We start from the raw sequence: 27320 nt of genomic DNA on the forward strand, positions 1-27320 counted from the left end.
ATTGGACATTTTACAGATCTGCAGTAGAAAAAATAAATTAGTCACTAAGTGTTAAGATTCTTTAAAATACTGAGAGTGTGATGTTTGTAAAAAGTTCTCTATGATGCAGCACTGTCAGACAGAAACATTTTCAGTATTTTTTCTTTTAGAAAGAGCAGAAAGGCAGACTGAATTGATACCTCTCTTTTTGAAATGAAGTAGAACAGTGGATTGATTTATTGAATGTTTTCAATACGTTTTTGCTTGTCATTGAGAAGTAGTCTCAGATCAGGGAACTTCTGTTTAGGGGTTATTCTATTGTAGTTGTCATAACAGTTAACTGGAGGTAATTCTAATGGGGTTTTTAAAGATCTCAATATATTTTTTTAGCTTGGAAAAGCTAAAGCAGCACCAAAGGAGCAAAAAAATCTTTGTGTTGGATAACTCTTAAATAACTTAGATGTCAGATAACTCTTAAATGTTTGGAAGGCTAGGACATATGTTAACCTGCATCAAGTAAATTGAATGAAAGGCTGAGATTGTTCAAAAACACCCTAGAAAGTATTTTTAAGAGACTAGTGTTAGGTATAGTTAAGCTGATAACTTCTGCTTTATCATAGCAAAAGAAGAAATGGAAATCTGATATTATTTTTTATAGTTGTTCATCTTCTCCATAATTCTTGTAGTGTGCTCTGGTTTTGTTTTGCTCTTAAGGAAAAAACATATCACAAACATTTTCAACTATGTTTGCTGTAATCAGGTCCTGAAGAAGTCAGCAAATATTTTCATAGCAAGGGAGACTGTAGTAGTTTTGTATGCAAATATCAGGATTGATGTTGATATTATAATTTTTTTTACAGTAATAGATGTATTTTAATACGTAGACAATTGTATGTTACTTTGGCTTAGAGGTATTGGGGATGTTTTTTTTTTCAAGATGTAAAATACTCCAAACTTGAATTCTGCTTTATCTGGCTAATGATCTGGTCTATGGTAAAATACTGGTAGGCAAGTTATTACAGATAAAGTAAAATCCCATAACATTGCTGTGGTTTGTTATGCAAGTAGTGTCTGATAAGCTCCCCCGATAGGACTGAGGTGAATGCTACTATGTGACTTGCCTGCACAAGGCTTGATCCTGTAAATAAGTGCAAGGATAAAATAAAAAAAAATAATTCCAGTCACAAATTAGTGATAACTCATGTATGTTTTATCATGTATACTATTCTGTTATATATGAATGCCTTCATGAGTATAAGTCAATTTTCATGTGCTGACTTAGGCCACTTCCTGATGAACCCAAACACATTAAATGTAAATTAAATGGACCAAACACACTGCAGATGGGTGAAGAACTTCAAGGTGAAATTGGTGAGTATTTGCATATTCTTCAATTTCTTGTAAGATACATTTCTTTTTCTTTGCAATTTCTTAGCAGGAATGAATTATCTTTAATTATTTTAATATAAAAAACAGATTTACATTCTCATTCATGCAAGGATGATCAGACTTTTTTAACTGCCATTTTACAGTTCTGGAGTTACTCTTTCATAAAATTTGCCTCTTAGTTTGTACATTGAGACATTCATCACACTGAGTTAAAATTATTCATAAATTTTTGTTTAATTTGTATGTTCTGAAATCTTACAGGCCATAACAGCCCTCAGACTATTTCAAAGACATAGACTTCTAAGTGAAACATTGTAAGATTAGTTTTAGCGTAAGAGGAAAGCATCTTAGGGATCAGTCTTCTCCTTCGATTTCTCTATGCCATTGCTACATGTCATAGTAAGCAATTAAAAATTCTTGCAGTATTTTGGGGCATTAGAAGGTTGTGTGTGAGCAAAGAAAAGCACGTAGGACGAACTAACAGGAGGTTCCCTCTGAACATCAGGAGATGCTTTTTCAGTGTGACGGTGACTGAGCACTGGCACAGGTTGCCAAGGGAGGTTGTAGAGTCTGCATCCTTGGAGATATTCAGATGCCCTCTGGACACAGTCCTGGGCAATCTGCTGCATGTGGCCCTGCTTAGGTGGGGAGGCTGGACCAGATGACCTCCAGAGGTCCTTTCCAACCTCAGCCATTCTGTGATTCAGTGATACTCATGTAAATTTTCTCTATATTGTGTGTATGTTTTATACATTTATGTTTCATATGTTGCATAATGTTTCCTTAAAGCAGCTGCTGAGATAGTTGTATTAAAAATAATTTTAATCATCATCTTTTTTAACAGAGGTAATGATTACAGATCAGTATGGAAATCAGGTTCAGACCATGACATCTGCGTGTCTAAATTCCCTAGGAGTTGCTGGGCCTGGACTTGATAAATCGAATTTGAAAATAACTTGGCAGGTATTTATAAGATGTCATATAGTTTATTTCTCTGTGGCCTTTGTAGGGTAATTGTCTTAATTCTGTCACACAGAATTGAATCAAAACTCTGGAAAGCTAGTCAAGCACTAGCTGGTAAGCTGTGAGAAGATAGAGACTTAAACCATTAATATCATATGATCCTGTTCTAAGGAACACAGCAGCATCTGTTAAAAACCTTATCACTGCTGCAGCTATACAACATGAGGGCCAGTTCACTTGAGTCAGGTTTGCTTTGTCTCTAATCCGTTGTTCTTTATCTTCCAACTTTTTTCCGTCTTGTTTGTTTATGGTGGTACAGTTGATTTTATGACCTGTTGAAGAAACTTGTAGAATGGCCTAATGATACTGTCTGCTATAGTTCAATTAAAAACGTGTTCTATACCTTTTAAAATATGATGAATATAACTAAGTTGTATGTAACTCTTACACATTGAAAACAGGTTCCTGAGAAATGCTTGAGTTTGAAATTGATCACTTCTTACACAACAAGTCCATTTAAATTTCACAAAAGGGAAAACTTGTAGTTTAATTTTTAATCCACTGTCTTACTGTAAAAGCAGCAAATAGTGTCTAATGGGCATCAATATTAAAATACCATATTGAAAAAAAATGAATAAATTATACTTCATTTTATTTGTTCTTGATAAAATCTTCTTTTTGTTTCTCAATAGGAAAGTACTCTAACAATGAGAGTAAAAGGTATTCGGTTTAAACCTTGTTCACTTGGAAGCAAACAATTGTGCCTCGCTTGGCGTGAATTTTCTGACTTTCTCAGATTAAATTTAACTGCAGGATCGCCTGCTAAATTGCAGTTTGTGGATTGGCCAGAGTTAGAAAAGGTAAGGTGAACAGTTTTGGTTTTGGAAAAAACATTGGAGTCACTAGTCAGCATGTCTTTTATTTCCAAAGCTTTATGGAGTACAGGATGCAATGCTGAAAACCCTGATTTCTTAGTATTGATATTTCTAATAATTGTAGAATATGACAACGCTAGAGACATACTTTTATTCTATCCAGGACAACATAACACAAGTAAAGTTAGATGTATTTTAAATGAAACTGTAGAAGTGAATAATTTTTCATAAAATAACTACATTAGTTATTTAAAAGTGAAGTTATTGTTGAGTTGTCTAACTCATGCGTGTGTTTACAACACCGTATTCCTTAATATCTCTTAAACTGTTTATTCTGTCATATTTGCCCTTCTACAGATGAGGTATTTTTTAACTGCAGGCTGGATCCTAACAGCTCTCTTCCACTGCTATTTGCCAAAGATACAGTCCTTAATGGTAGTATCACAGTATGTTTGGGATTGGAAGGGACCTCAGAAGATCATCTAGTCCAATCCCCCTGCCAGAGCAGGAACACCTAGATGAGGTCACACAGGAACATGTCTCTCCTTTATCTCGTACTGGCTTTTTTGATGTTTAGGACCTAGAAAGGCAGTCACAAATTTACTTATATTTACAAGAGTTTACAGACAGAAAGCAGGGAAGAGAGTACAGTAATTACATAAAATAAAAAGGAGGGAGACTTTTGCTACCATCCATTCATTTGCTGGGTTTTTAAATTATTTCTCAATGTTTACTTTGTCTCTTCAAACAATAGTGCTGAAGTTGCAGCAGAAAACAGAATAGGAGAGTGGAAGCAAGTAAGAGGAAATGGGTTCTCTGAGTAGAGAACAGGCATAAAGATTTTTGGTGTTGGGAAAATGGAGAAGGAAGTTACTGAAGAAAAATGTGAAACAAAAGGTTCAGAGAGTATCTAACTATTTTTGTTCTCTGGAAGGCTGTTAAGATATATCAGAAGTTAAAAGTTTTAGGCCATTCCAGTTCTGGGCCTCTCACTTTAAGAAGGACGGGGAACTGCTGGAGAGAGTCCAGCACAGGGCAACAAAGATGATTAAGGGAGTGGAGCATCTCTCTTATGAGGAAAGGCTGAGGGAGCTGGGTCTCTTTAGCTTGGAGAACTGCAGACTGAGGGGTAACCTTGTTAATGTTTATAGATATATAAAGGGTGAGTGTCATGAGGATGGAGCCAGGCTCTTCTCAGTGACAGCCAATGGTAGGACAAGGGGTAATGGGTTCAAACCGGAACACCAGAGGTTCCACTTAAATTTGAGAAGAAACTTCTTCACAGTGAGAGTAACAGAGCACTGGAACAGGCTGCCCAGAGAGGTTGTGGAGTCTCCTTGAGACATTCAAAACCCGCCTGGACACATTCTTGTGTAGCCTCATCTAGGTGTTCCTGCTCCGGCAGGGGGATTGGACTGAATGATCTTTCGAGGTCCCTTCCAATCCGTAACAGATTTGCTCCTCTGCCACAAGGAGACTGTTTCATAAGCCTCTTCAGAAGCATGTCCATCCTTTTAGTCACATCAACATGAGTAACACATGCAATTCAATTCAAGTAGTGCATTTCAGAATGACAAGAGAATGTAAATAGGAAAACTCTGGAAATACCTTCCTGAAGTTTTACAGCTCTGTCATTGTCTAGCTGTTATGGGAGACAAATAGCATGCAAAAAGCGGACTCTATTGCTCTGCAGATTCTTGACCTGCCATGGATTTCTGATATACCTAGAGCAGAATAGTAAAATGCAATTTTATCTCTTCCAGCCTGTTGCAGTGATTAATGGTAGAGAATTGCAGAAGCCCCTTATTGTTCAGGTGTGTGATCAGTGGGGAAATCCATCTCCTGAACCTAATGTCAAAATCAGCCTTACAAAGAGTAACAGCTTAAAGGTAAGCATAGGCCTTATTATGTGAACTTTATTTAACATGAATTTTTGCTGTCATATTGACATTATCTTCTTCATTTTCAATATTTTTTTTTTGAAAAATGAATACAGTATTGTAAGGGCATAAAAAATAATTAATCTCATATAACAGTAGTGACAATTACTAATGTAAACAATTCCCAGGACAGATTGCTCAGCTCCATTCCATTATAACAATCATATATATAACAAAATTCGTATAGTACAGTGTCCAAGTGTAATTAGTATACACTCTGCATCTTCTATTGAATTTTTTTCCAAATTCTGCCAGCATGCCACACTCCCTGTCCCCTTCTTTATCTGCAGTAATTTACTGAGTCATAATAATGATGATGATATGGTCTGAACCAACAACCAAATCATTTTTATCTGGTTGTTCTTTGATTGTGATTCCTGAATCACTTATCATACATACAGACTTACCATCTGTATGTAAAGGTAGTTAGCAGGTTTGCTCCTTCCTTCATTATCCCTGTGAAAAGCAAGGAGGCTGCAAATTTAACCCAAATTCAAGTGGTTACTGTCTTTTCCGTGAGGCAGGTATGAGTGCTAGGTGGTCTGTTCATTGGTCCGTATGAAAAAAGCAGTTTGACATTATACTCCATTCATTAAAATTTTTTGTTCTTGTTATTGGAACAATAAGTCAAACTGTCAAATGTTCCTGTCCGTGCAGAGACTGTTGTACTGAATGTGTACATGATCAATACAGGGTATACAATTCATCCACCTCTGGACATGACATTTTTTCATGCAGTGCTTGTCCTATTCCCTTTTTATTCCTGCTTGCCATGCATTTATGTCCCTCTTCTCTCTGAACACACAGCAGCCAAGAACTCCTTTTGCTTATCCCTCAAGAACTGTGCCACAGCCTCACCTTTCCCACATTTTAACTATGCTACTATTACTTACTTTTACTGGATTTTTTGGAAGAAATTTCATTGTATCTTGAACATTTTTCTTCTAGCTCTTTTGAATCATAGAAGCCTGCCTCATAGTTTGGGATTTTTGTTTGTTTCCCCAAAATAACTGCCTCTATGATGGCAACTGCAGCTCCTTAGGGCTTCTAGTTATGTTGTTCTTGAGCGAACATACAACCTTGACAGTAACACTGTGTGGTTGTGCTGCCTGATCAAAGAGATGTGGTGATGGCATGCTGTGTCTTTTCAGAAATTATGCATTCCTCCAGCAGCATGTCTTAGAAGGTCTGCATGCTTTCTATCAAAGTGGGATATGTCCAGGAGACAGTGTTCTGAAAGCCAAGGTGTACTATAGTTATAAGGTGTTTATTACTGCACTCTCCCACAGCTTAACACCTGTATAATTTCTAAGAGTTACTTTCATACATAAGCAGAGCAACTAGCTGCATGTTTGCTGAATAGACATTGGATCAGTCTTCGGGAGTATCTTGGAGAACCCTTTATAGAACTGTCTTGCCTGGGCATTTCAAATAGGTTGTATGCATAGTCTCCCAAAGAAAATGAGAAGCTTCTGGGAACTGACCTTCTCAGATAAGCTGTCTGTACAAATTTCGCATCCCATCCTCTTAAGTTTCCTAAGCCTGATATTCTGCAGTACCAGCATGCATTTTGCATACTCTATTCTCTGTCTTACAGGTCCAAAACCAAATTAGTGTGACTGAACAGAAACTCACTGAACTATTGTGTGCAGCTCAGTAGTGGAAATGCACAAAGCACTGGTTCTTGTAAAAATTAAAACTTGACATTCTGTGATGTACAGTAATTTCAAATACAGATTTATTTTGTTGAGTGGAGTATATTCTTCAAAAGAGCTCATTAAATGGCTGGCAATTTCCTTAATATATCTTCGTAATGCTGCCTTCCATTTAAACCATTAGGCATACAGTTTTTGTCACTGCTTTCCTATATTGACATGGTAGTATAAAATCATGCTCCCATAGCTGATCTGTTACGAATCAGCTTTCACTTTTTTTGGTTTTTTCTTTCCTTAAAGTAGTTTCATTCTTTTAACTTACTGGCATGAGACTTGGGAAAGAAAATAATTTGGGAAGAAGTTTGCCCACTTCAGATATTCTAAAAACATGGGGTTTTGTGTAAGTGGGCACTGAAATTTGTGCTGAAATAGAAAATAGAAAGCAATTTAATGCCAAACACTATTCAGATAATGACAAACATTTACATCACATTGCTGCATTTTATCATCAATGAAAAATTTTATTTCCCTTATTAGAGAGGAGTTAATTACAGAAGAATTCAGAATGTATCTGTGGCTTCCTTTGCTGTTCTCCAAACTTTAAAGCTACTATCTGAGTTTCTTGTGATACATGACATTTCTTAGGTAAGGCTAAGGCAGCATGCACACAAATTTGCAGAAGAAATGGCTTCTGCTTACTTCAGGAGTGTACTTAAGATACACACCTGGTTCAATGAAAGAGATGTTCTTTATCTACTAGGCCGGAGTCCATAGTTTCAAAAAGTTACGGTTGATGAGGAAAGTGAAGTGATAACATCTCTGCCATTTAATGTGTGAATGTATGGCCTCATGGTACTGCCAATTTTAACATTTCACTTTCAGTACCAGGGAAATAAGTGCAGCAAATGCAGAGTGCACACTGAAAACACACCTTGAACACCTTGAGTTAAAAGGAAGTTGTTTTCTGACAATGGGATTCAGCGACTGTTCCTTTAAGTCAATAGTGGAGTTTCCATTGACTTCAAAGAATTCAGAATCAGACCTAATTAATGTCCTAACAGGAGATGGATAAGGCGTTTGTGTTATTATCCTAAAATAACACTGACAAGAAGTTATCATTATTAGCGTTTGATTAAATGCCCTTTCTTCCAGTATAGAGTTTCATTCTTGTTTGTCATTACATTTGAGACAGATGATTTAGTTGTTTTTTCTCCAGTTGTATCATTCTTTGATTTTTACTACCCAGGAATCTCTCTGCAGACTGAAGAAATGCCGTAAAAGGAAATAGTTTGTAGAAGGTTTTAGAATCTGCAAATATACTCAGATTAATATGTGCTATGGATGACATGTTAGTATCAGTAGCAATTAAAGAAATAAAATGAATAAAATATTCAAACATGTTAATGAACAAAGATGTTATACTTCAGTTAAAGTGGTTGTCTTCAAGAACTGGCATAGAAAATTCTGAAATCTGTTAATATTGAATTCATAACAATATATCTTCCCTTAATTTAGAGTGCAAAAATAAAAACAAGCTATTGCTCAGATGGAAAGAGCATGCAGGCAAATGAGGTATAGATTTTATTCCAAGACTTGATACTATTTCTGTGTCATTGAAATAATAAATTATTTTTTTTTACAGATTATTCCTTCAAACCATCAGCACAAAACAGATGAAAATGGTAGGGCTAACCTTGGAGTTATTAGTATTCATGCACCTAGGTAAGTAGTCAAAACTATATGGAAAAAACCTGAATTCTGAAATGTCGCGTGCTAGTTGTATTTAAGCTGCACGTTTCATAACGTACCTACCAAGAATGAATCTAGAGCTAAGGTTAAATATTTATTATTTATATGTTGGTGGAAAACCAGATAGTGAGCTTTGAGGAATTAAATGCTTAACTAGATAAAATTCAATAGCTGCTTCTTTTGATCTTCTGAGAAGCTACTGATTCAGTTTTCTGAATTCTGTTTTTTTCTGGTCATGGTGAAACATAGCTTGTAATTGTCAACCTATACCTAGTGAAGGTAGCGTCATAAACCACTTAAAATATTTGAAATTACAGTCTTTGGGTAACCAGATCCAGACACTATGCTTTCAAAATAGGAACACATTTTAGGAGTGTTGAAAACCCACTTCCTCTGGGTGCTAGCCTTGTTTTAAAGAATTAGATGAAGTGTCAAAATAATTTTAAATATATATGTATTTTTTCTTTTTTGAAATAGAACTAATGAAGTCTCATTTCCTGCAGATCTGTGTCCTGTGGCTTCTGCTTTCATGTCAGTCACCCTGGCTACCTGTAGGCTCACATTTCATCTGACTTTTCAAATTAATTATTTCTATATCCTCCTCACATTCACAGTTCTGCTGCCTGCTCACTGTATCCGTGAGCTTTTCTCGCAAGACTAGGCTGGCATTAGGTAGTTTATAAGCTAGCAATATGTGCTTGTTCTGAAAGTTCTGAAGTATTTCACAGCAGTTAATACTTTTGCATTCATATCTGCAGGATTTGACCCATAATATTATTTTGCATTTGGAAGAAATTCTATTTTAAATTATATTGATGATGCTCAGTGAATCTAGGATGCCTGCATTAGAAACAGGTGTGCTCAGTGGTAACAACACACTATTTATAGCATAATCAAAACTGGCTGGGGAGTACAACCTCTATGCAGTTCAATATCATATTTCCAGTTACGTTTGAAAACTTAAATTTCAAGTTTTTAATACTGAAAAAAAAAAAAAAAGAAAAAAGAGTTATTCTATAGCAATAAAGTCATTACATACTTGCAGTGCACTTGCCCGATGTGAGCTGTACACAGATTAACTCTTTGGAATCTGTCAAAGTAGAATGCTCCTCAGACAGCATTTTAATTAGCTGTACTTGCTTTTCCACCTTACTGTCTTTTGCAACTTACAGCTGTGGTTGCTGCTGTCTTACAGACAGGCAATGAAACATGATTAAGCTAATTAAATATTAAAGGAAAATCAAATAAAATAAGCTAATATCTTGAGAATATCTTAAATTTATTTTACTTGTCTAACTTTACATTAATGCTTTTTTCTTCTCTTTACTACTGATAACTTAGAGAATTTTTTTATCATGCTTTCATGTACATGATTCAGCCTTGAAGTCTATTGAAAATTATGTTTTCAGAAGAGATATTTTATAACAGGTTTTATGATTTATGTATATTTCAGAGGAGAACACACTTTACAGCTTAAAGCCCTGTACAACAAGACCACATTAGATTGTCCTATAATCACATTAAATGTCCTGCCTGATCCTGAGAAACCCATTTGCTTGAATGTTAAATATGACAAAGATGCTTCTTTTCCAGCAGGAGGTACCTTCCCTGGTAAGTATAAGGATTTTTTTGGTGGAAACCAATCATTCACGAGCCTTGTAAACCTATGAAGAAGTATTTTCTGGTTCTCCTGGTGTATTTTTTTTACTTGGTCTGTTTTGTCTCAGTTTGTAACAGGCATATGTCGGGTGCTTCTGTAACATTTAGAGAGATATATGTACATCATCTTTGGAAAGCCTCTTAATAATTTTCTCCAAATTGTTTACTTTATATAAATGGTAAAACTACAGAATCTCTTCTCTGTATTCAGTGAAGTACCATATTTCTGATTTTTATCTTCCTGAGCTAGTCCATACATTTTTCCCTCTTTTTTTTTTCTTTTTGTGGAATAGTAATAAAGGAGGTACCTATAAAATTATAGGCTGACTGTGAGCCAAGAGGAACCAAAAAGTGATCAGAAGTATGCAAGGGACAGTACACAATATTCTTCTCTCTTCCTGTATTTTCTGACAAAACTATGATCTTTACTTTATAATTAAGACTGAGTCATAAAAGAAGAAAATCCATCTCATTATTTATATCCCAGTAGTATTCACAATAAGGAAAACATAAAGAAAATAAAATTATGACAATGAGGAAATATCTCTTGCTAAAAGGAAAATAGAATTTGTAACCCTATTTTTTCCTATAAGGAAACTTTTGCATGAATAAGAGACCTATACTAATTCAGTTAATTCAGGACATAAGTCGTCTTTGTGATAAACATGGGAGATATGGTTCTTGCATTTGCCAGTGAAGAATCCAAATTTAGTAGCCCTTCTTCCAGGAAATTTTCCTCTTTAATTTGCAATAGTGCCATTTGCACTATGAAACCATTAAACAAAGGTTTTTTTCAGAAAGCCTAAGTCCTGTCTAAAAAAATTAGGGAGAAAGCAAGTCGATTCTGTCCATTTAAATGTAATAGCATATTAAGACTAGGAAGAAGATACTTCAGCAACAATTTATTGAAATAAAAAATCAAAGCAAACATTTGAGACTTGGGAAGCCTGCTGTATTTTGTTAGTGGTACCTGTGAAGGAGAGTAATTTCCAAACTATGTTTTTGCCCCTTTGATCCCATCCTTGGTTTTAAAAAAAAAAAATTAAAAACCACATTTGAATCTTTAGTAGTTGACTTCTAGATCTATCTGTTGAAGTAAATACTAACAATTTTCCTGTATTGAATGGTATTCACTTAAGAATTATATATTAAATTAGGCATTGAATTGCTACGTTACTGACTCTGATATGCTAATGCTATTTAATTTGCCCTTTATTTGAAAGGACTAAATAAAGGTGACAAATCTGATACATTTTTCAAAAAGTTTCAGGAGAGATCAGGGAAAGTTTTAATCAGAAGATATGTTTTCAGCTCTGGGCATTTGTTAGAAGGAATATAAATAATATAAGTCAGTGTATGGATAAATGTAGAAATGGGAGCAACCTGCATACTACATGGCTTTTGTACAGGAAGGTAGTGCCTTGCAAATATGTTTGAAGGACTTGACAACTATGTGAATGTGAGTGGACCTGCTGATATAGGGTACTTGGTATCTTTGATAGCCTTTGGCAAGTTCCTTAAGTAAAGTAAGCTCTTACAAGACACTGTCCTTCCTATGCTTCAGTCTTTTCCTTGCCTTTAGGTGGACTGAGTACCAAAAAAGTTGTCTACCTAAGGAGTGTTTTTAGTTTCACAGTGTGATTTCAGCGCAAGCATCTGAATTTTGCCCACCTATTCTCTGTACTACTGTATAAATACTTGTAGATTCCCAAGTGATAAACATCTCTCAAAGTTGACCAAAAAATCAGAAAATCTGCTTCATAAAAATCCATTTGTTGTATCCCAAGCCTGTAGGAAATACCTGCAGCTTCTATTTAAAAATTAGGATGATAAAGATTTATTTATAGTATTAGGAGTTGGGAAGAAGAATACCTCTCACAAGTATGAGTTCTGTGGGGGCTTGTTTCTTGACCAAAGAAGGTTCATATTCAAATATAATAATTATACTGTCATAACCTGGTGAGCCAACGTTTTTATGGAATGAGGTTTTTGTTCTTTAAAATACTCCATATAGTGTTAAGAACTTGACTAAATTCACAGTTAGTTTAGTTTTGCATAGAGGAAGCATACTACAGAATTACAGACTCACGAAGTGGTTTGGGTTGGAAGGGACTTGTAAAGATCATCTCATTCCAACCTCTATGCCTTTTTCAAATGTAGCGTGTAGTGTAAATCAACCAGATTTTGAGAGAGAAAGAGAATTAAACAGCTTCTTCAGGAGATAACATATATATGACATTAAATTTTGATATAAATTAGACATTAAATTCCTTAGTAACTGCCTCCTATTTAATTAACATCCTAATTATTGGATTTACTGGTGAACTTGGGTACATCTGAGGACCAGCACTGAAATCTTGGAGGAAGTCCTGCCTGAATTTTTCATTCACATGAAACCACAGTCCTTCCTTAAAGAGCAAAATTCTCCATGAGAAGTGTAGCTTCAATTATGTGCTTGAAATCCACTTGTAGCCATAGGGTCAAAGTGCTTAGTTCACATTTTCAACTAGAAGAAGAGTAGTTTTTTTCTAGTTTGGCTTCCATTTCCTTCAGGCCACTAAACTTTCTGTGGAATAGCTAGGAAAAGCTATTTTTTTCAGATCAAGATATAAAATGGCAAGTATTTTGACTACAGAACCAGTCAATGGCAAATGGAGGAGTGAGACATGTACGTATATCCAATTTCCACCAGACTAAAGTATGTGATATTAATCTGTAAGAACTAGCAAAACTCAGTTTCAGATTGATAGCACAAGTCCTTCTTTTTACTGCAGTGTGGCTAATAGATGGGGAATAGAATAGGGGAGTTGGTGCAGTTCCTTTCCAACTACTGCGCCTTTCTATCCAGTAGTTCAATGGCTAAAGCACTTGTGGAAGAAGAGTTTAGTCTTCTTAATTGTCAATAAAAATAATCTTGAAAAACTGTTGTCTTTCATTCTACAGATTTTATGGTTAGTGTTCTTTCTGAAGATGACAACATTATTAAAAATATTAATCCAGCAAGGATTTCTATGAAAATGTGGGAAGCACAGAGCAGCGAAACTAGGACAATGATTGATGTAAGTCTGTCATAGGACAAACATTTGTAGTAGAAACTTGCCTTCATTTAACTTGGATCGACGTTCTGTTCTAGATTTTAAATAACGAGTATTATATATCAATCATATTTGTTAATTGATATCTGTCCTGTTACAAATTGTCAAACTGTTCAAATGTCAAGACTACATTAAGGACAAAATTGCTACTTCTGTGCAGAAGCTAACTAATAGCACAGAGACTATTAAAAGTTGCCACGCTCAATTTTGCAAATATAAGACTCCAAGCACCTAAAGTATAGGTGATCTCTTTGAAATACTGTACACTATCAGTACTATAAATCATTGAGACTTGATAGCATATTAAAGTAAGATACTTTAACTTTCAATATACTGCATTAAATGTTTTGCATATTTCTTTTCAGGTTACAACATTTAGCTGTAGTAAAGTGAAGGATGACAAGGAAGATGGCTTCTTCTACTTCAGGTATAGCATCATTTATTTTATAATTACTGATGCAACTTACTTTATGAAATATATAGTTTGAAATAGAAACACGAGGTTTTGATAATACCAATCTGCTATAGAATTAGTATGATACAGTGCTATGAAATGGTAAAAGATATTAGCAAGATGCAGTGAACATGAGGATTGAATTCTTCACTAGATACAATTGACATTTGTTTAATCTGAGAGTAGAGAAGCATCCAAGAAAATATACTGGAATATATGGTTAGAAATGCTAGCAATGAAGGGACTGTATCATCTGGTTTTCACTTGTCTAGTAACATTCCTTATTTCTTTTCAATGTTACATTCAACTGCTGTAGAATTGCAGGCTGGACAAAGTGGACTTAACTCTGATTTAATACCTTGTGCATCTGTGTCTTAATCCTGAATCATGACTTTGGCCCTGTCAGTTTAGTGGTCTTTCCTCAGGTTACTTAGTCAGAGATGGTGTCTTTGATGACAGGCAGCAGAACTAGAGTTCATCATAAGCTTGTGCCTCACTGCCACATTCTTCTTACCTATGTTGCTGGCAGGCATGCTATGAGATCAGTTAAATACTTGTGGTTCTGGCTTTTAATTCAATCTCTAAACTCCTAGGAGCACTCTTTCTTTTAGAAAGTAGACTTTAGGATCAGCTTAATGCAGCAGATACCATAGTTCCACAGCTGATGCTCGTTCCTGCATCAGAGGAACAGAGGCTTCTGCAGCTCAGCTGTGTCAAGATTCCAGGAGCATCTGAGTGGCAACATACTAAGAGGTGATACGAAGTTTTCTAACTTGCCTCTCAGCTGTGGCTGAGCTGTGGCTCTCAGCTGTGGCTCTCCTCCCTTTAGAGGCACAAAATAAGAGTTCAGGAAGCCAGGGACCCAATTTGTAATCCTTGGGAATCTATGTGCATTCAAGACCTTGATGTAACATTAAGTCTTCAACACCTTTTTTTCCCAGGAGGCAAGTTAGCTGAGGCTCAAATCCAGTGTTCTGACCCAGCTTGATATGCAATGCAAATGTGCCGTTATCTATAATTCCTTCTGTCATATCCAGCCAAAAAACAATCCCATCTGGGAAGGCAGACCTTTGTTTATTTAGTCTTTTTAGCCTTTCAGGTCATGTACAGCAACATAATGTATTTGTATATAAAGGCGCTTTCATTGAAGAGATAGAAGAGATTACAGCTAACTCAAAAAGCTATTTGAGAATGGCTTTTTGTATCATTATAGAGATCTGTCTTGTCTTTGAAGGCACTTGAGGTTCCAAGGCTTTCTAAGGCTGATTTTGGCAGCTGTAGCTAAAGGAGACTCCCAAATAAGGGTGCAGTTTTGCTTTTAACAGAGCTGAGGTTTCTGTGTGGCTGGTCCAAGTGTATGGAATGAACTTCTCCAGAAACTGAGCATCACTGCAGACATGCACCAAGTATGAGGTGCGTTTCTGTGACTTTGGTCATTCTGAGAAACTCTTAGTTATAGGTGTAGTTACAACATAGGAACTCCCTAAAACATTATCAAAACAAGGCACTCTGCATCATATACTTGTACCTCCAGAAAAGAAAACTGGAATGTATGTGCCAATGTGTACCCATACTAATAAATGTTCTCCTATGAAATGGACTGTGGTGGTCAGTGTAATATAAATGAACCTATATAGAGTTGAATATGCAATTATGACAACCTTGACATTAGTACCCGTAGTTTACTAGCTGTCCACAAATGTCCAGAATTAAAGCTCCCAACCTTTTCGAAAAATTTGAAGAACAGGCAGTAGGTAGAGATATTACCCATTAGCAGCCATTGTAGGAAAGTATGTATTGCTCATTGGCTCCAGTGTCTGTGGCATCACTGTCTACCACCTGGTTTCTCTCAAGTTTTCCTGTCCTTGGCACAGTCACAAATGGTTTTCATCTATTTAATGTCAATTGGTAGCATGGATGCTATTACACAGTCTTACAGCTTCCATAACAATTTTGAAATTTCTTCTTTTTCTAGAGCATATGTCTGGTTAGATGTTGTTCAGCCACAAGATCCTTAACAGATTATTCCCAACTCTGTGTTTTAATGCATCCTGACAAGACAGATGCTGCCTTAAATCTTACCCTAGATAAAATGCAGAAAAGAAGGTAGAATTGTTCCCACTCTATATGAAATACAAAAAGGAAAAGCCATGGCCTGTTCTAGAAATGGGTAAAGCTTTGGGATTTTGTTTTACAAGTTAAGCATTCCAGGGAATCTTGCATCTTACTCCTTCTCAAACAAAATAAGAATAAACAATTCTTTTAATGTTATTGACAAAACAGATAAAATGCTGTACATTGTAAAAATAATCTCATTAACAAGTTCAAGAGTGCCACAAGTCATCCTCTTCAAGAAAAGTCTGAAATCTTTGTTAGAGGCTCCATCTTCTCTAAACTTCCTAAGCATTCATAAGTCAGTGCTATCCCTTGAATTAAACACTGCAGCGATCTTCTAGGTGCCCTGTGGCCTTCCTTACTAGGTGAAGTTCTTTTTATAGCAGCAGAAGCACAGGCATCTTGTCTTCCATTTATGTTTTATGGGAGTTCTTTGCCAGTGGTCTGCACTCTGGAACACTGTAAGGCAGAAGGAAAACTCCTTTATCTTTCACTATATTCAGCCTTTACCACTTGTCCAAGTTACCCAACTTCGTACACCTTCTGAGTAAGAGAAGGAAGTAGCTACTCAGATTTTATGTGACTTCAAGCCAAATGATTAAATTTGGAGAAAATTTGTTGTTGTTGCAGATCTAAACATGTCTATGCACTGTTTCAGTAGCTTTATGAAAATTCATTGAGCGGCAAGTGAAATGAGGTAGATGTGCAGATTTCTGAACAACTCTGCAAAGTTACTGCCAGCTAGTAGAGACAAACTCTTGCAGGAGACTTTCCTTATCTAAGCTTCAAAAAGCCTAATTCTAGTTCTTTAGAAACTTCCATGATATTCTTGCTAAAGGAGGAATATTATGAAGGAGTACTAAAATGCATCATGCCTTAACAGGACTCTAACTAGTTTGGAGGACTACTCAGAATTTGAACTGCTTGTGTACTTGTCACTTTAATATTGACTCACTTTTGCTTGGGTTTTGGTTTTGATTTTTTTAGGGATAAAGTGATTCCAGAGAGAGTGGGAACTTACTGTATCCAGTTTACCTTTGCAATGGATAAGACAAATATGCTCAGCAGTGACCAGGTTTGAATCTATAATTAATTATGTGTAGCCAAGAATGTGTAACACAGAATCATCTTGGAGAACTATTATGATACTTTCTAGATTCAGAAAGCTAATACTTCAACTGGCAAGGTTTGCAAAAAAACCTATATTTTTTTTTTTGGTAGTTACTGATTTCAAACTGTTGATTATCGAAGTGTGTTTTCATTTGCTATTACTAAGCAGAATTTTCGTAGAATAACAAAGCTCCATAATTTGCAACGTTGTAGAACTGTTTTATGGTCATGCTAATCTGTTTCAAGATTGCCAGCAAATTTCCCATGCATTTGTTTCAGTGTTTTTGAGCAACCCATGTGTGCAGGTGAATTTCAGTGAATTATGTCAGTCTTTATTTTCTTTTGTTTTATTTTATTCTTCCTCCTTTTTCTGCTAGATTATAGTTGAAGTTGTACCTAATGACCCTGTACGCTTGTTACCTGATTCTTTACCAGCTACTCCAGCAGTTTCCAATGTTCGAACTCTTACTAGCCGTACACTGGTCAAGGATTTACGCCTCCATGTAATGGTAACTATACTTTAATACAAAATCATAATTAGGGAAATATGTAACACTGTTAAAAATATGTCGAATTTTGCTGTAAGTCATTGCTGCTATCTCTTTGCAGATTAACTTCACCAAAAAAAGATGTAAATCAGTGATTTCCAGTATATGACAGGTGTAACTTGTTTTATTTACATACAGATGACCAAAACTAAAATGCGTAATTCTTGCTGTCTGGCATCTCAACAGAAACCGTTTGTCATTGCCACAGTAAAAATATGTTTCAAGAATAGATTCTAGTGGGAAAACACTTGTATATACAGCAGATGTGTCTCTCCATGATTTTTTTTGCAGGACATGGTTTCTCTTAGAAATCTTGTGTTACAAAAAATGTTTCATGAACTTTGAATGTTCACAAGCATTCAGGGAGATCATTTACCAGTTACTGCCATGGGCAAAACAGACTCAGCTTACGAAATAGTAATTTATTGCCACTTAAAATAGGTTTGAGTAGTGGGAAAAAAAGACCAAAAACTTAAAGCAACACCTTCCACCCCACCCTTTCCCAATCTCAGCTTTGCTTCAGACTCCTCTACCTCTCCCACATGGTGCAGGGGGATGGGGAATGGGGGTCATGGCCAGACCTTAGCAGCTCCACTGTGCTGCTCCTTCCTCCTCACAGTTTTCCTGCTCTAGTGTGGGTCCCTTGGTTGGTCACAGTCCTTCATGAACTGCTCCAGCATGAGCCCTCTTAACAGGTGTGCAGTCCTCCACAGGCTGCTGTGTGGATATCTGCTCCGCTATGGTCCTTCATGGGCTACAGTGAAATCCATGCTCCACCATGGTTTCCCTGCAGGCTGAAGGGAAATCCCTGCTCTGGCACCTGGCATGCCTCCCAACCCTCCTCCTCCTCGCACCTTGCTGTTTCTCTTATCTTTTTTTTTTTCCTTCCCTCTCTTCTCCTCTGCCTGTGCATTTTTTTCCCTTTCTTAAATATATTTTCCCAGAGGAACCCCCAATTTGTTGGAGGGGCTCAGTTGTTCCCTGCAGTGGGTTGGTTGGATCTGACTGTGTCCGGCACAGAGCAGGTCCAGGTTCTCCTCACAGACAGCACCCCTGCAACCACCCCCACTGCCAGCACCTTGCCACACAAACCCAATGCAATGCATAAATGGATTACTTTATTTGTTTCATGTTACAAACTAACTTTTTTGTCTTTTTAATCACAGGACAAATACAACAACCACACTGGAATTGATCTAGTTGGCAAAATAATAGCAAAAATTAAGAGCCCAAATGAAGATGATTATATAGAGATCCCGCAGTTTCAGGGGAAAGTCAGTACACTTGAGTTTCCATTTGACAGAGGATCAGCTGCAATTGTAAGTCTGACTGAAATACACCGCTCCATGAGTGATTAATCCAATGAGGCCTATTTTCCTGCCGTTTCAAAGTTGATCTTACACCTCATTGTGTGTTTTGGGTGGTTAGCATATATTGTAGCCTTCCCTTACTGATATTTACACATAAATTATTTCTTCTCCGTTTGGTTGCTGATTTTCAAAAAACCCAAAGAAAAGGCATTCTTTAAACTGGTTATCCTTGTCAAGCAAGGAAAGTTTACAAGTACATTCAAAAACTCAGTTAAGGTTAAAAACTCAGTTAAGGACTGGGACATACAGGGGGATCCAGGATAAGTCTTATCCTCATTTGAATTTCACATGTAAATAACACTTCACTAATTTGTAGTTAAACCATTAATATTAACTGTATTTTATATTTTTATTTATAATACTATCTGGCTGTAATATCTTAAGATTATTTATTCTGACCTCTTCATATGTATGTAATTAAATTTTACCAGGTTCTCTTTACATATTGTCAAGCTAACTGGGCTTATATATACTTTGCAGAAAGGCATCCTGTCCTCATTTGAAGAATTAAAGATAAAACTGCCACTTTATGCTTTATTTCAGCCATTAGCGCTCTTGACTGTTAAAAATGCTTGCTTTATTTCAGTTTGAATCTCCGACTGTAGCAGGATGCATGCCTCTGAGAGTACTGCATATTGTAGTCAGGTCATCATAGTCCCTTTCTCTTCAACAAATGAGGATTGAATTTTTGATACCTATGAGTTCCATTTGTAACAGTTGTTACAAAGTATAATGTAAAAGACACGAGCTAGAAAGTGCATATGCACAAAACCAGAAACTGTTCAAAACACACCAAAAAAACCTAGCTGAGCGTAGAGCTGCACATTTCTTCTGAGTGTGGTGATCACAATATCTCTCTTAAAAGCCTACACAGAACTTCTGTGAATACGATTACTCATGTGGTGAGATAGGTGTATACATATATATATATATATATATTTCTTTTTAAGTTGCTGAAGTATCGTATAAGAATTGCAGAGCAGACGTATACCCTTACTTCATTTGGTTCCTCTGTTTGTCACATGTTTTACTATCTTGAAATCTCTGGAAATCTTCATACACTTAGGTGTGCTGAAGGAGGATCCAACTTTTTAATGAAATTTTCTCAGCCACATTTCTAACTCATTTCTAACAATCTGTCAAACTCTGATCTACTCTAATCCATATGGAAAAGTCACAAAATGTGTATGAGAAGCTAGAAAAATAAAATGCATTGACTGAATAGAGGTATCAGATAAAATTAATACACTAATTGATTTATGATGCACTCTGGGTTTCTCTTGTTCCTCAACCATGTTTCAGGAGTAATAAATTAGCTGGTTTGTGAACTCATTTTTCTCATGTAGGTGGGGTGGGAAAACATGCAAAAGTGTAGGTAAAGGGTCAGTTATATCCACAGGTCTAATAAAATACTACTTTTCTCCACAAATCTTGCCTTTAACACCTATGGTAGAAATTTCAACAGATGTTTAAACTTCATGCTGTTGAGGGAAATAATAACCCCCAGAGACAGTTCAGATAAAATTACTGGGTAGTTTTTCAGACACCTCAGAGAGGAGAAATGCAGAAATAACTATTTTTTTAATCTCCATGTGCTAGTAATGTGTTGTTGAGCCACTGTGACCTAAATACTCTGCATTTTCTTCAGTGACTAAGCTAACAACCTATGTAATGGGAGTGGCATATTTGAGATTTTTTTTTGTTTGATTTGTTTTGGATTTTTTTTTTTTTTGTAAGCATATGCTTTTGCTTTCTACATATATATTCCTGGTTTGTTGGGTGGGTGAGGTTTGCATTTTTCTGCTTTCTTATTACTGTGATCTGATGAGATCCCGGTGCTTTTGACAGTACCTTGTGTTCCCTAGTCTTCCATCAGGAGTAATTCCGTTTCAGTGGATTTACATACGTCTTCCCCTCTTCGGGAAGTTTTCAGTTGTCTAGTGTATAGTGAGTTCTCTGACTTCAGACAACTCACAAAACTCATGTGGAAAGAGTTTGTTGGTTGTGATGCAATGTACTTTTCCTGTGACTAGTAATGGGGAGGCGAAGGGACACACTAGTGTTTTTGCAAATATCTTGAAATTGTTCGATCTTGTTAATAAATATAATTGTGTGCAATTAGCATCAGTGTAATGAAGCTCATAATCTGACGTGTTTACCCTTACACTGAGGTTCAGGAATACTAGACTTGTTTAATGAAGGAAAAATGTTTGTGTTTTTATTAGCATAAATTTTCTAAGGAAAAGATATTTCCACTACAGGCTTCTGATTAAATATGTAGCTGCAATATTTTTGAAAGCCGTGAAGACCATCTTTGAAGGTTATATATCTATCTCTTCTTTTAGGCTGCAACCACTTCTCTCTTGATTTGGCCAGTTGAGTAGCAATTTCTACATGTTAAAGGTGGAAACAGTATGAGTTTTATAAGCATTATTCATTTTATGCATGATACCTTTCCCAAAGTAACAGCACATTTAGATATTACCTATACTAATTTTATTTCTGTTTACCATTCTTTATGGTTTTATAATACTTCCTGTGTATGTAAAGAAAGGGGAAGGATTTAGTTTGCCTTTTCAATAATGAATTGATAAGAAATGGGATCATCATGTTAATGTTTGTATATATATTGTTCATTCATTTGGGACCTGCTGTCTACTTCCATGGTAACAGCAGTAACTTTAACTCAGCACTGGGAATAGTTTGTTTTTCCTTTTCTATGTTTATGGATTGGGTCTTTCTTTTTAATGTTCTGTTTGCATTTGTTCCCACACTGAATGAAGTACATCTGAGGAAATCCTGCTTGTGGGACAGTGCAGAGAATGCTTTTTTCTAAGCACGTCTCTTAAATATAACATATATCCAAAAATAATAAGACTCTTTAAACAGGTAAAATGACAATCTTAATTCCTAAATAATGAAATAGTTACTGCTAAATCTTTGGATTTTACTTCTTTTTATTACATATAAAAGGCATTTCCAAGCCAGTACTTAAATCTGTAGTAGTATTGTATAGATATGTAAGTAACTTGTAAGATTTAGTATTTGAAGAATGTTTATTTTATTTTGTGTTACCTCAAGTGTGAACATAAACTTATGTATATTTGTTTGGTTGTTGTGTTTCTGTTTTGTTTTGTTTTTTATTAGAATCTAGTGCTGGCTGAAAATAGTCCTGGAAGAGATAGCACTGAATATGTTCTTGTATTTGAGCCAGATCTGCTAGGTTTGAAAAAACCTTTGGAACCATACCGTCTGTCATTTATGTTTTACAATGGTATGTTTCAGTTACTCTCAAATGCTTGCTGTTCCTTAGAGCCAACTATTTTTAGGTCCGTTATTTTTCTTCAGAACTATGTAATAGCTTAATAGATTTTTCCTGATGTTTAAACCAACTAAATCTGTTGTATTTTCTTCTGAAAATGTGTATTTATTTCTGTAGATTTCAAGAAGCAGCAGCAGATGGCAGCACTTACAAAGGAGAGAGACCAATTGTCTCAGTCCATAGGTGTTTACAGAAATTGGCTTGATACTACTAATCAGCTTACAACTGAATTGAAACGTAAGTTTGATCAAATATATAAATAAATTTCCTAGAAATTAACCTTTTTTTTTCCTGTAGTCATTTTGAGAATATGAGAGAGGGATAAAAATTGCTATTGAAATCATGAGATACAGTAATTAGAGGGAAGCAGAAGGGAAAGTATGTTAGCATTAGCGAGGAAGCATCTAGTTATTTGGATGGGCCTATCTATAAAGGGTCTTGATTTGAGGTAGAATGTATTAGGTCAGAACTGTCAAAAGGAAGAATAAAACATTGAAGTTAATGATCTGATTCTTTTTTTTCCATGACTGCCTTGCACTGCCATCTTTGCAACAGATCTGGGAATGCTCATCTATCTGGAAATAAAGCAGTTCCCTAAAAACAATTTTAGGGAATGAGCTGTAGATAATTCTCTTTCAAAAAGTTTGGTTTGCATTTTCAAAATGTTACTTGGCCCCCACATTTGATGCTATGTACATTATTCATAAGTGTTGTGTAGCCATTCATTATGTTTTTCAGCAAACATGATCCTTAATAATGTGTTAAACAGCAGAGCAGAGTGAGGGCAGTTTTTTATGGAAATGGGAGAGATGAAAGAAATGTTTTCTTTGCATTATTTTTTCGCTTGAGTCATCCTATCTGTTTATCAGAAGGTTTGTTCTAATTGATGCATTTTGAATTTTTGTTTTAAGTATCCACTCAGTGTAAATAAAGCATGCTGGATTAGAAAATGCTGCTGTTTCTTGTAATTTTACTACAGGCCTATGTTTCTGTTACTTGCTTACTGCATGTTTCCATTATGGATGCAAATTTCTGAATTTCAGTGTGAAAGGCAAGTTTTGTTTCATATTTGCAGATTTTTGAACATCTCTGGAAAGCAAGCTAGAGCACAGCATTATACTTCACGCGTAAATAATATTTCCAAATATAAACCTGTTCAAATAGAGTGGAAAGCAACTCACTTGTTTTCTTGTTTGTTTTCAAAATTGTTTCAGTTCAGATATGAAAGTTGAGGAAATAGCGTCCAGAAAGTGGTGTCACATATAAGAGACAAAAGAGGGTAGTGCCAGAGACCACTTTTCCCTTCCCTCTTGCTATTTCGCCTGTAGGGGAACCATTTGAAAAGATAGTTTAGGTTGAAAACAGAAAAGAACATTCTCAGACTGATGTTAGGAGTAGCTCTATTGCTTCCTGAAGCTGAAGGAGATGGCAGCTGCTGAAATTGCTTAGAAGCTAGACAAATCTTGAGATCTTTGTGGACAGATCGTGATATTCTGTGCTGAAATTGAGAAGTAGATTGGATCAGCTGTGGGTGCCATAATTCTGAGAAGTTGTGAGAAATTCTGTAAGAAGCGTGCCATTTCTTTCTAACGTTTCCTTACTCTCTGTTGATTTTACTGGTTTCAGGTCAGGTTAAACAGGCTGAAACAAGAGAAACTCACCTGAAGAGTGAACTGAAAAAACACCAAATTGAATTACCACAGACAAACACAGTATGGCTTCTTTCTTACTAGACTCGATACATCTTAAAAATACATCTGATCTTAATACTAAATTGATATCATTATATAACATTATTGAATCACACTGGTATATAAACAAGCACCTGTTACTGAAATCCTAAAAATTTAAACCATGACGAAGTTTTCTGTATCGTTGCCAAACTCAATTTTTTTTGTTTGTTTGGGGGTTTGGTGTGTTGGTTTATTGGGGGTTGTTGTTGTTTGGTTGGCTTTGGTTTAGTTTGTATGTTTGTTTGTTTTTCTGTTCTGCTAATATAACTATCTCTCAAACTGGTAGAGAAATACAGAAAACTTCTCTTTTATATCTCGAGCTTGGTTTTGCCTTTCTGCTAAGGCTACCAGTTGTGTTACTGGTACTGCTAGTTTTAATAATGGGGTTTTGCAGGCTGATCAATCTACACGGGATGTATTCTGACAAAAGTAAACCAAAGGAAAACACTTATTTGCAGAGAGTTAGAATTTCATTTGTTACTGCTGAAGTTGTGGTAAAAGGAAGTTTGAAAGATTCAGGGCAATGTATGCCATTGCTAATTTCCCAGAAAAATCCAATTATGTTTTAAAGAAACTTTGAAAATAAAGTTTTCAAACTACTGACATTTTTGGGGGAAAAAATTGTAAACAATCAGTTATCTTCAGATCAAATAAAAATAAGTGTGCAGTCATTAATCACAAATCAGTAGGATTAAATTATACATGTTCTGCAATCATGATGTCCAAGTTCCCTTTGCTGGGTAAATTTTTCAGGCCTAGACATAGTCCCCTTCTAAAATGGTTACTTTTTGTATGTTTGTGGTTGTCTCTTCCTGCTGATTTAAACTTTCTTCAGTTTTGGCTCTGATCAAGCTCTGGTGGCTCTTCATGAAAAGTTCCCTGAAGTCTTTGTGACTTTTTCATTACTATTTTTCTTAAAGTTCATACTCACAATTGCAGTGTACATCCTTTTGCTCTCCGTGAAGTTTTTATGCAGTGGTCCTCTATATATTAAGAGCCTGTCTCAGATTATTGAATGTTTTTTGTTAGGAATTTGATTGGCAACTGGTAAAGTGACTACTTCTGCAGCTCAGCCCAATGATACATGCTTGCTAACTTCAAATTTTAATTCTCAGCTTCAGTATGTGGATTCTGTTATAAAACAAAAGAAGTTGGATCAAGAAAGAGTAATGAAACAGCCAAGGCGAACTTGTACCCTCCCAAACTATCCAAAAGGCAACCAGGATATTTTAGGCAAGGTGAGTTTTCTCTCAGCCTTCCAGTGAGTTTTGTTGGTTCCAGGAAGTGTTAATGATGAAAAATTAGCCAGCTAAATATGCAAGTAATTTTTGAGGAGCTATTAAAAAGAAGATAGCGTTCTCAATCCATTAGGTGACCAGCCCTTCTAACAAAGCCATCAACAGGGTCTGATTTAAGTTGCAGGATGATTGTGATTAATATGAAAAGGGGAGGTGGTCTTGGCTTCTATTTTGACTGTTCTGTCTTCTGTGGTACAGATTGCACATTTAGCTCAAATTGAGGATAACGAAGCAGCAAAAGTTATCTCTTGGCATTTGGCAAGCGACATGGACTGTGTTGTCACACTCACTACTGAAGCCGCTCGTTCTATTTTTGATGAAACTCAAGGTCGACAACAAGTGTTACCCCTTGATTCTATTTACAAGAAGACACTTCCTGATTGGAACAGGTAGAGAAAAAAACAATGAAACTTCTGCATTTATATTATATACTTGTTCAGTTTTGGTTTGTTGTTGTTGGTTTGGGGCTTTTTTTGTCTAATCTCTTTTTTAAGTTTTACTTCTGTTTAAGATTCAAAGTATAAAGTTTCTGGCAACATTAACATCACTTGAAATGTTAACTGAAATCATAACTTTGTATCTTCTTATCTTTAACCACTGCGTGGTGTTCTTTATTTAATAGGATGTTTCTATTAAAAAGAGAAGACAATCTACTGGGGTTTTTTTCACTTCTATGTGTTTTCTAGAACAGGAACTTCTTTTAAATGAAGTAGTGCTTCAGAACAAATTCTAACTTTTACCAAAATCCATTTCTGGAATACATTCCCTAAAATAATCTGTAGTAATAGAAATTCATTCTGGTGTTTTGGTTTCCTGGAAGATAAAGGATAATATAATAATTCTGTGCCTGAAAATAATTTGCTTATGAAGATGACTAGTAATATCATAAAGAATGCCTTTTAGAAAAGATCTGATGCACAGATGTATTTATAAGGTCTGAAATCTCAGGTGTTCTTTAAATAGTGTAGTAAAACTTGTTCATAAAACTAGTCGTATGAATTTGTTGGATGTATGTCTCATTACAAATTAGTGTTTCACCAAAGCATCTTTGGTATAACTGACATTTCAGTGAATGTTTGGGTCATTTAGCACCTAATATGGAAATGTTCAGATGCATTCAATTCAGTTTGAGATTCCTCACTAGATTGTCAGAAGCAATAATGAAATATGGACAAATTACTTTTTTCTCACTTGCTCTCCCCTTTCTCCAACTAGGCCTTTACCTCACTTAAGAAATGGAAAAATCTGCTTCAAACCTGTTGGAAATCCTGTATTTGCCAGAGATCTGTTAACATTTCCAGATAATGTAGAGCACTGTCAAACAGGTAAATTATATTAAAGAAATTCTTCATACATTCCTTCTTTTTAATAAACAAAATACAGAAACATCACAAATCCGAATCCATTTAGTAATCTTCACTGTGATATTTGCAATTACCAGTATACATTTCTCATGAAGTCTGGTGGTAAAAGAGGATGACGTTAGTGTTAAGTATTGGCAAACAACAATTGTGCAAATTTCAGCAATGACATTGTCTTCTGCTTGTCCTGTTTTTGTTTTCTCTGTTATCTATATTAGAGGCATTTTTTCTTTTTTTAAATTACTACAGTGTTATCTTATTCTCAAGGTCATGTAAGCAGAAACTGGCAATCATGATATTAGTTTTATATTTTCTTATTGCAGAAGTTACTGCTTTTGTTAGTCTGTTTTCCAGTCCTATTCCTTTCAAAAATGTGTAATGCATAGATTTATACATGCTTAGACTGAACTGTACACGACTATATATGTTGTGCTTAAATAGTTACAGTAAGAATAAGCTTTCAATTTTTATGTAGATTTCAGTTTAGGGAACCGTTGTCCTCTTGCTCTTTCTAACAACGTAGCACTGCCTGCCTTTTCCTACATTCTTTTTCTTAAATTAAGTAGACCTGCTCCTTTATATGAAGAGTTGGAATCTATAATTAGTTCAATAAGTTTTTCATTTTACTTCACAACTTCCTAGTATTGAAATATTCATCTCTATAAAAACAATTTTTAGTCCAGTTTATTTTCAGAAAGTTAGATA

General features: G+C 35.6%; 1 protein-coding gene across 2 annotated transcripts in view; it reads left to right on the forward strand.

The window, feature by feature from the left end:
• Window positions 1–27320, forward strand: part of SMCHD1 (structural maintenance of chromosomes flexible hinge domain containing 1) — an 81286-nt gene that overhangs the window by 46523 nt on the left and 7443 nt on the right. For both annotated transcript variants that reach the window (XM_080338941.1, XM_080338942.1), the window contains 17 exons: window positions 1262–1350; window positions 2213–2331; window positions 3024–3191; window positions 4970–5095; window positions 8444–8523; window positions 10004–10161; window positions 13153–13268; window positions 13670–13731; window positions 16861–16948; window positions 17361–17492; window positions 18698–18850; window positions 22049–22175; window positions 22341–22460; window positions 23850–23935; window positions 25072–25194; window positions 25453–25643; window positions 26470–26579. In XM_080338941.1, the coding sequence (XP_080195067.1) occupies window positions 1262–1350; window positions 2213–2331; window positions 3024–3191; window positions 4970–5095; window positions 8444–8523; window positions 10004–10161; window positions 13153–13268; window positions 13670–13731; window positions 16861–16948; window positions 17361–17492; window positions 18698–18850; window positions 22049–22175; window positions 22341–22460; window positions 23850–23935; window positions 25072–25194; window positions 25453–25643; window positions 26470–26579 (2048 nt within the window). The remainder of the gene's footprint in view (window positions 1–1261; window positions 1351–2212; window positions 2332–3023; window positions 3192–4969; window positions 5096–8443; window positions 8524–10003; window positions 10162–13152; window positions 13269–13669; window positions 13732–16860; window positions 16949–17360; window positions 17493–18697; window positions 18851–22048; window positions 22176–22340; window positions 22461–23849; window positions 23936–25071; window positions 25195–25452; window positions 25644–26469; window positions 26580–27320) is intronic.

Source organism: Nesoenas mayeri, assembly GCF_963082525.1.
Source record: "Nesoenas mayeri genome assembly, chromosome: 2".
In the NCBI taxonomy this organism is placed as follows: Eukaryota; Metazoa; Chordata; class Aves; order Columbiformes; family Columbidae; genus Nesoenas; species Nesoenas mayeri.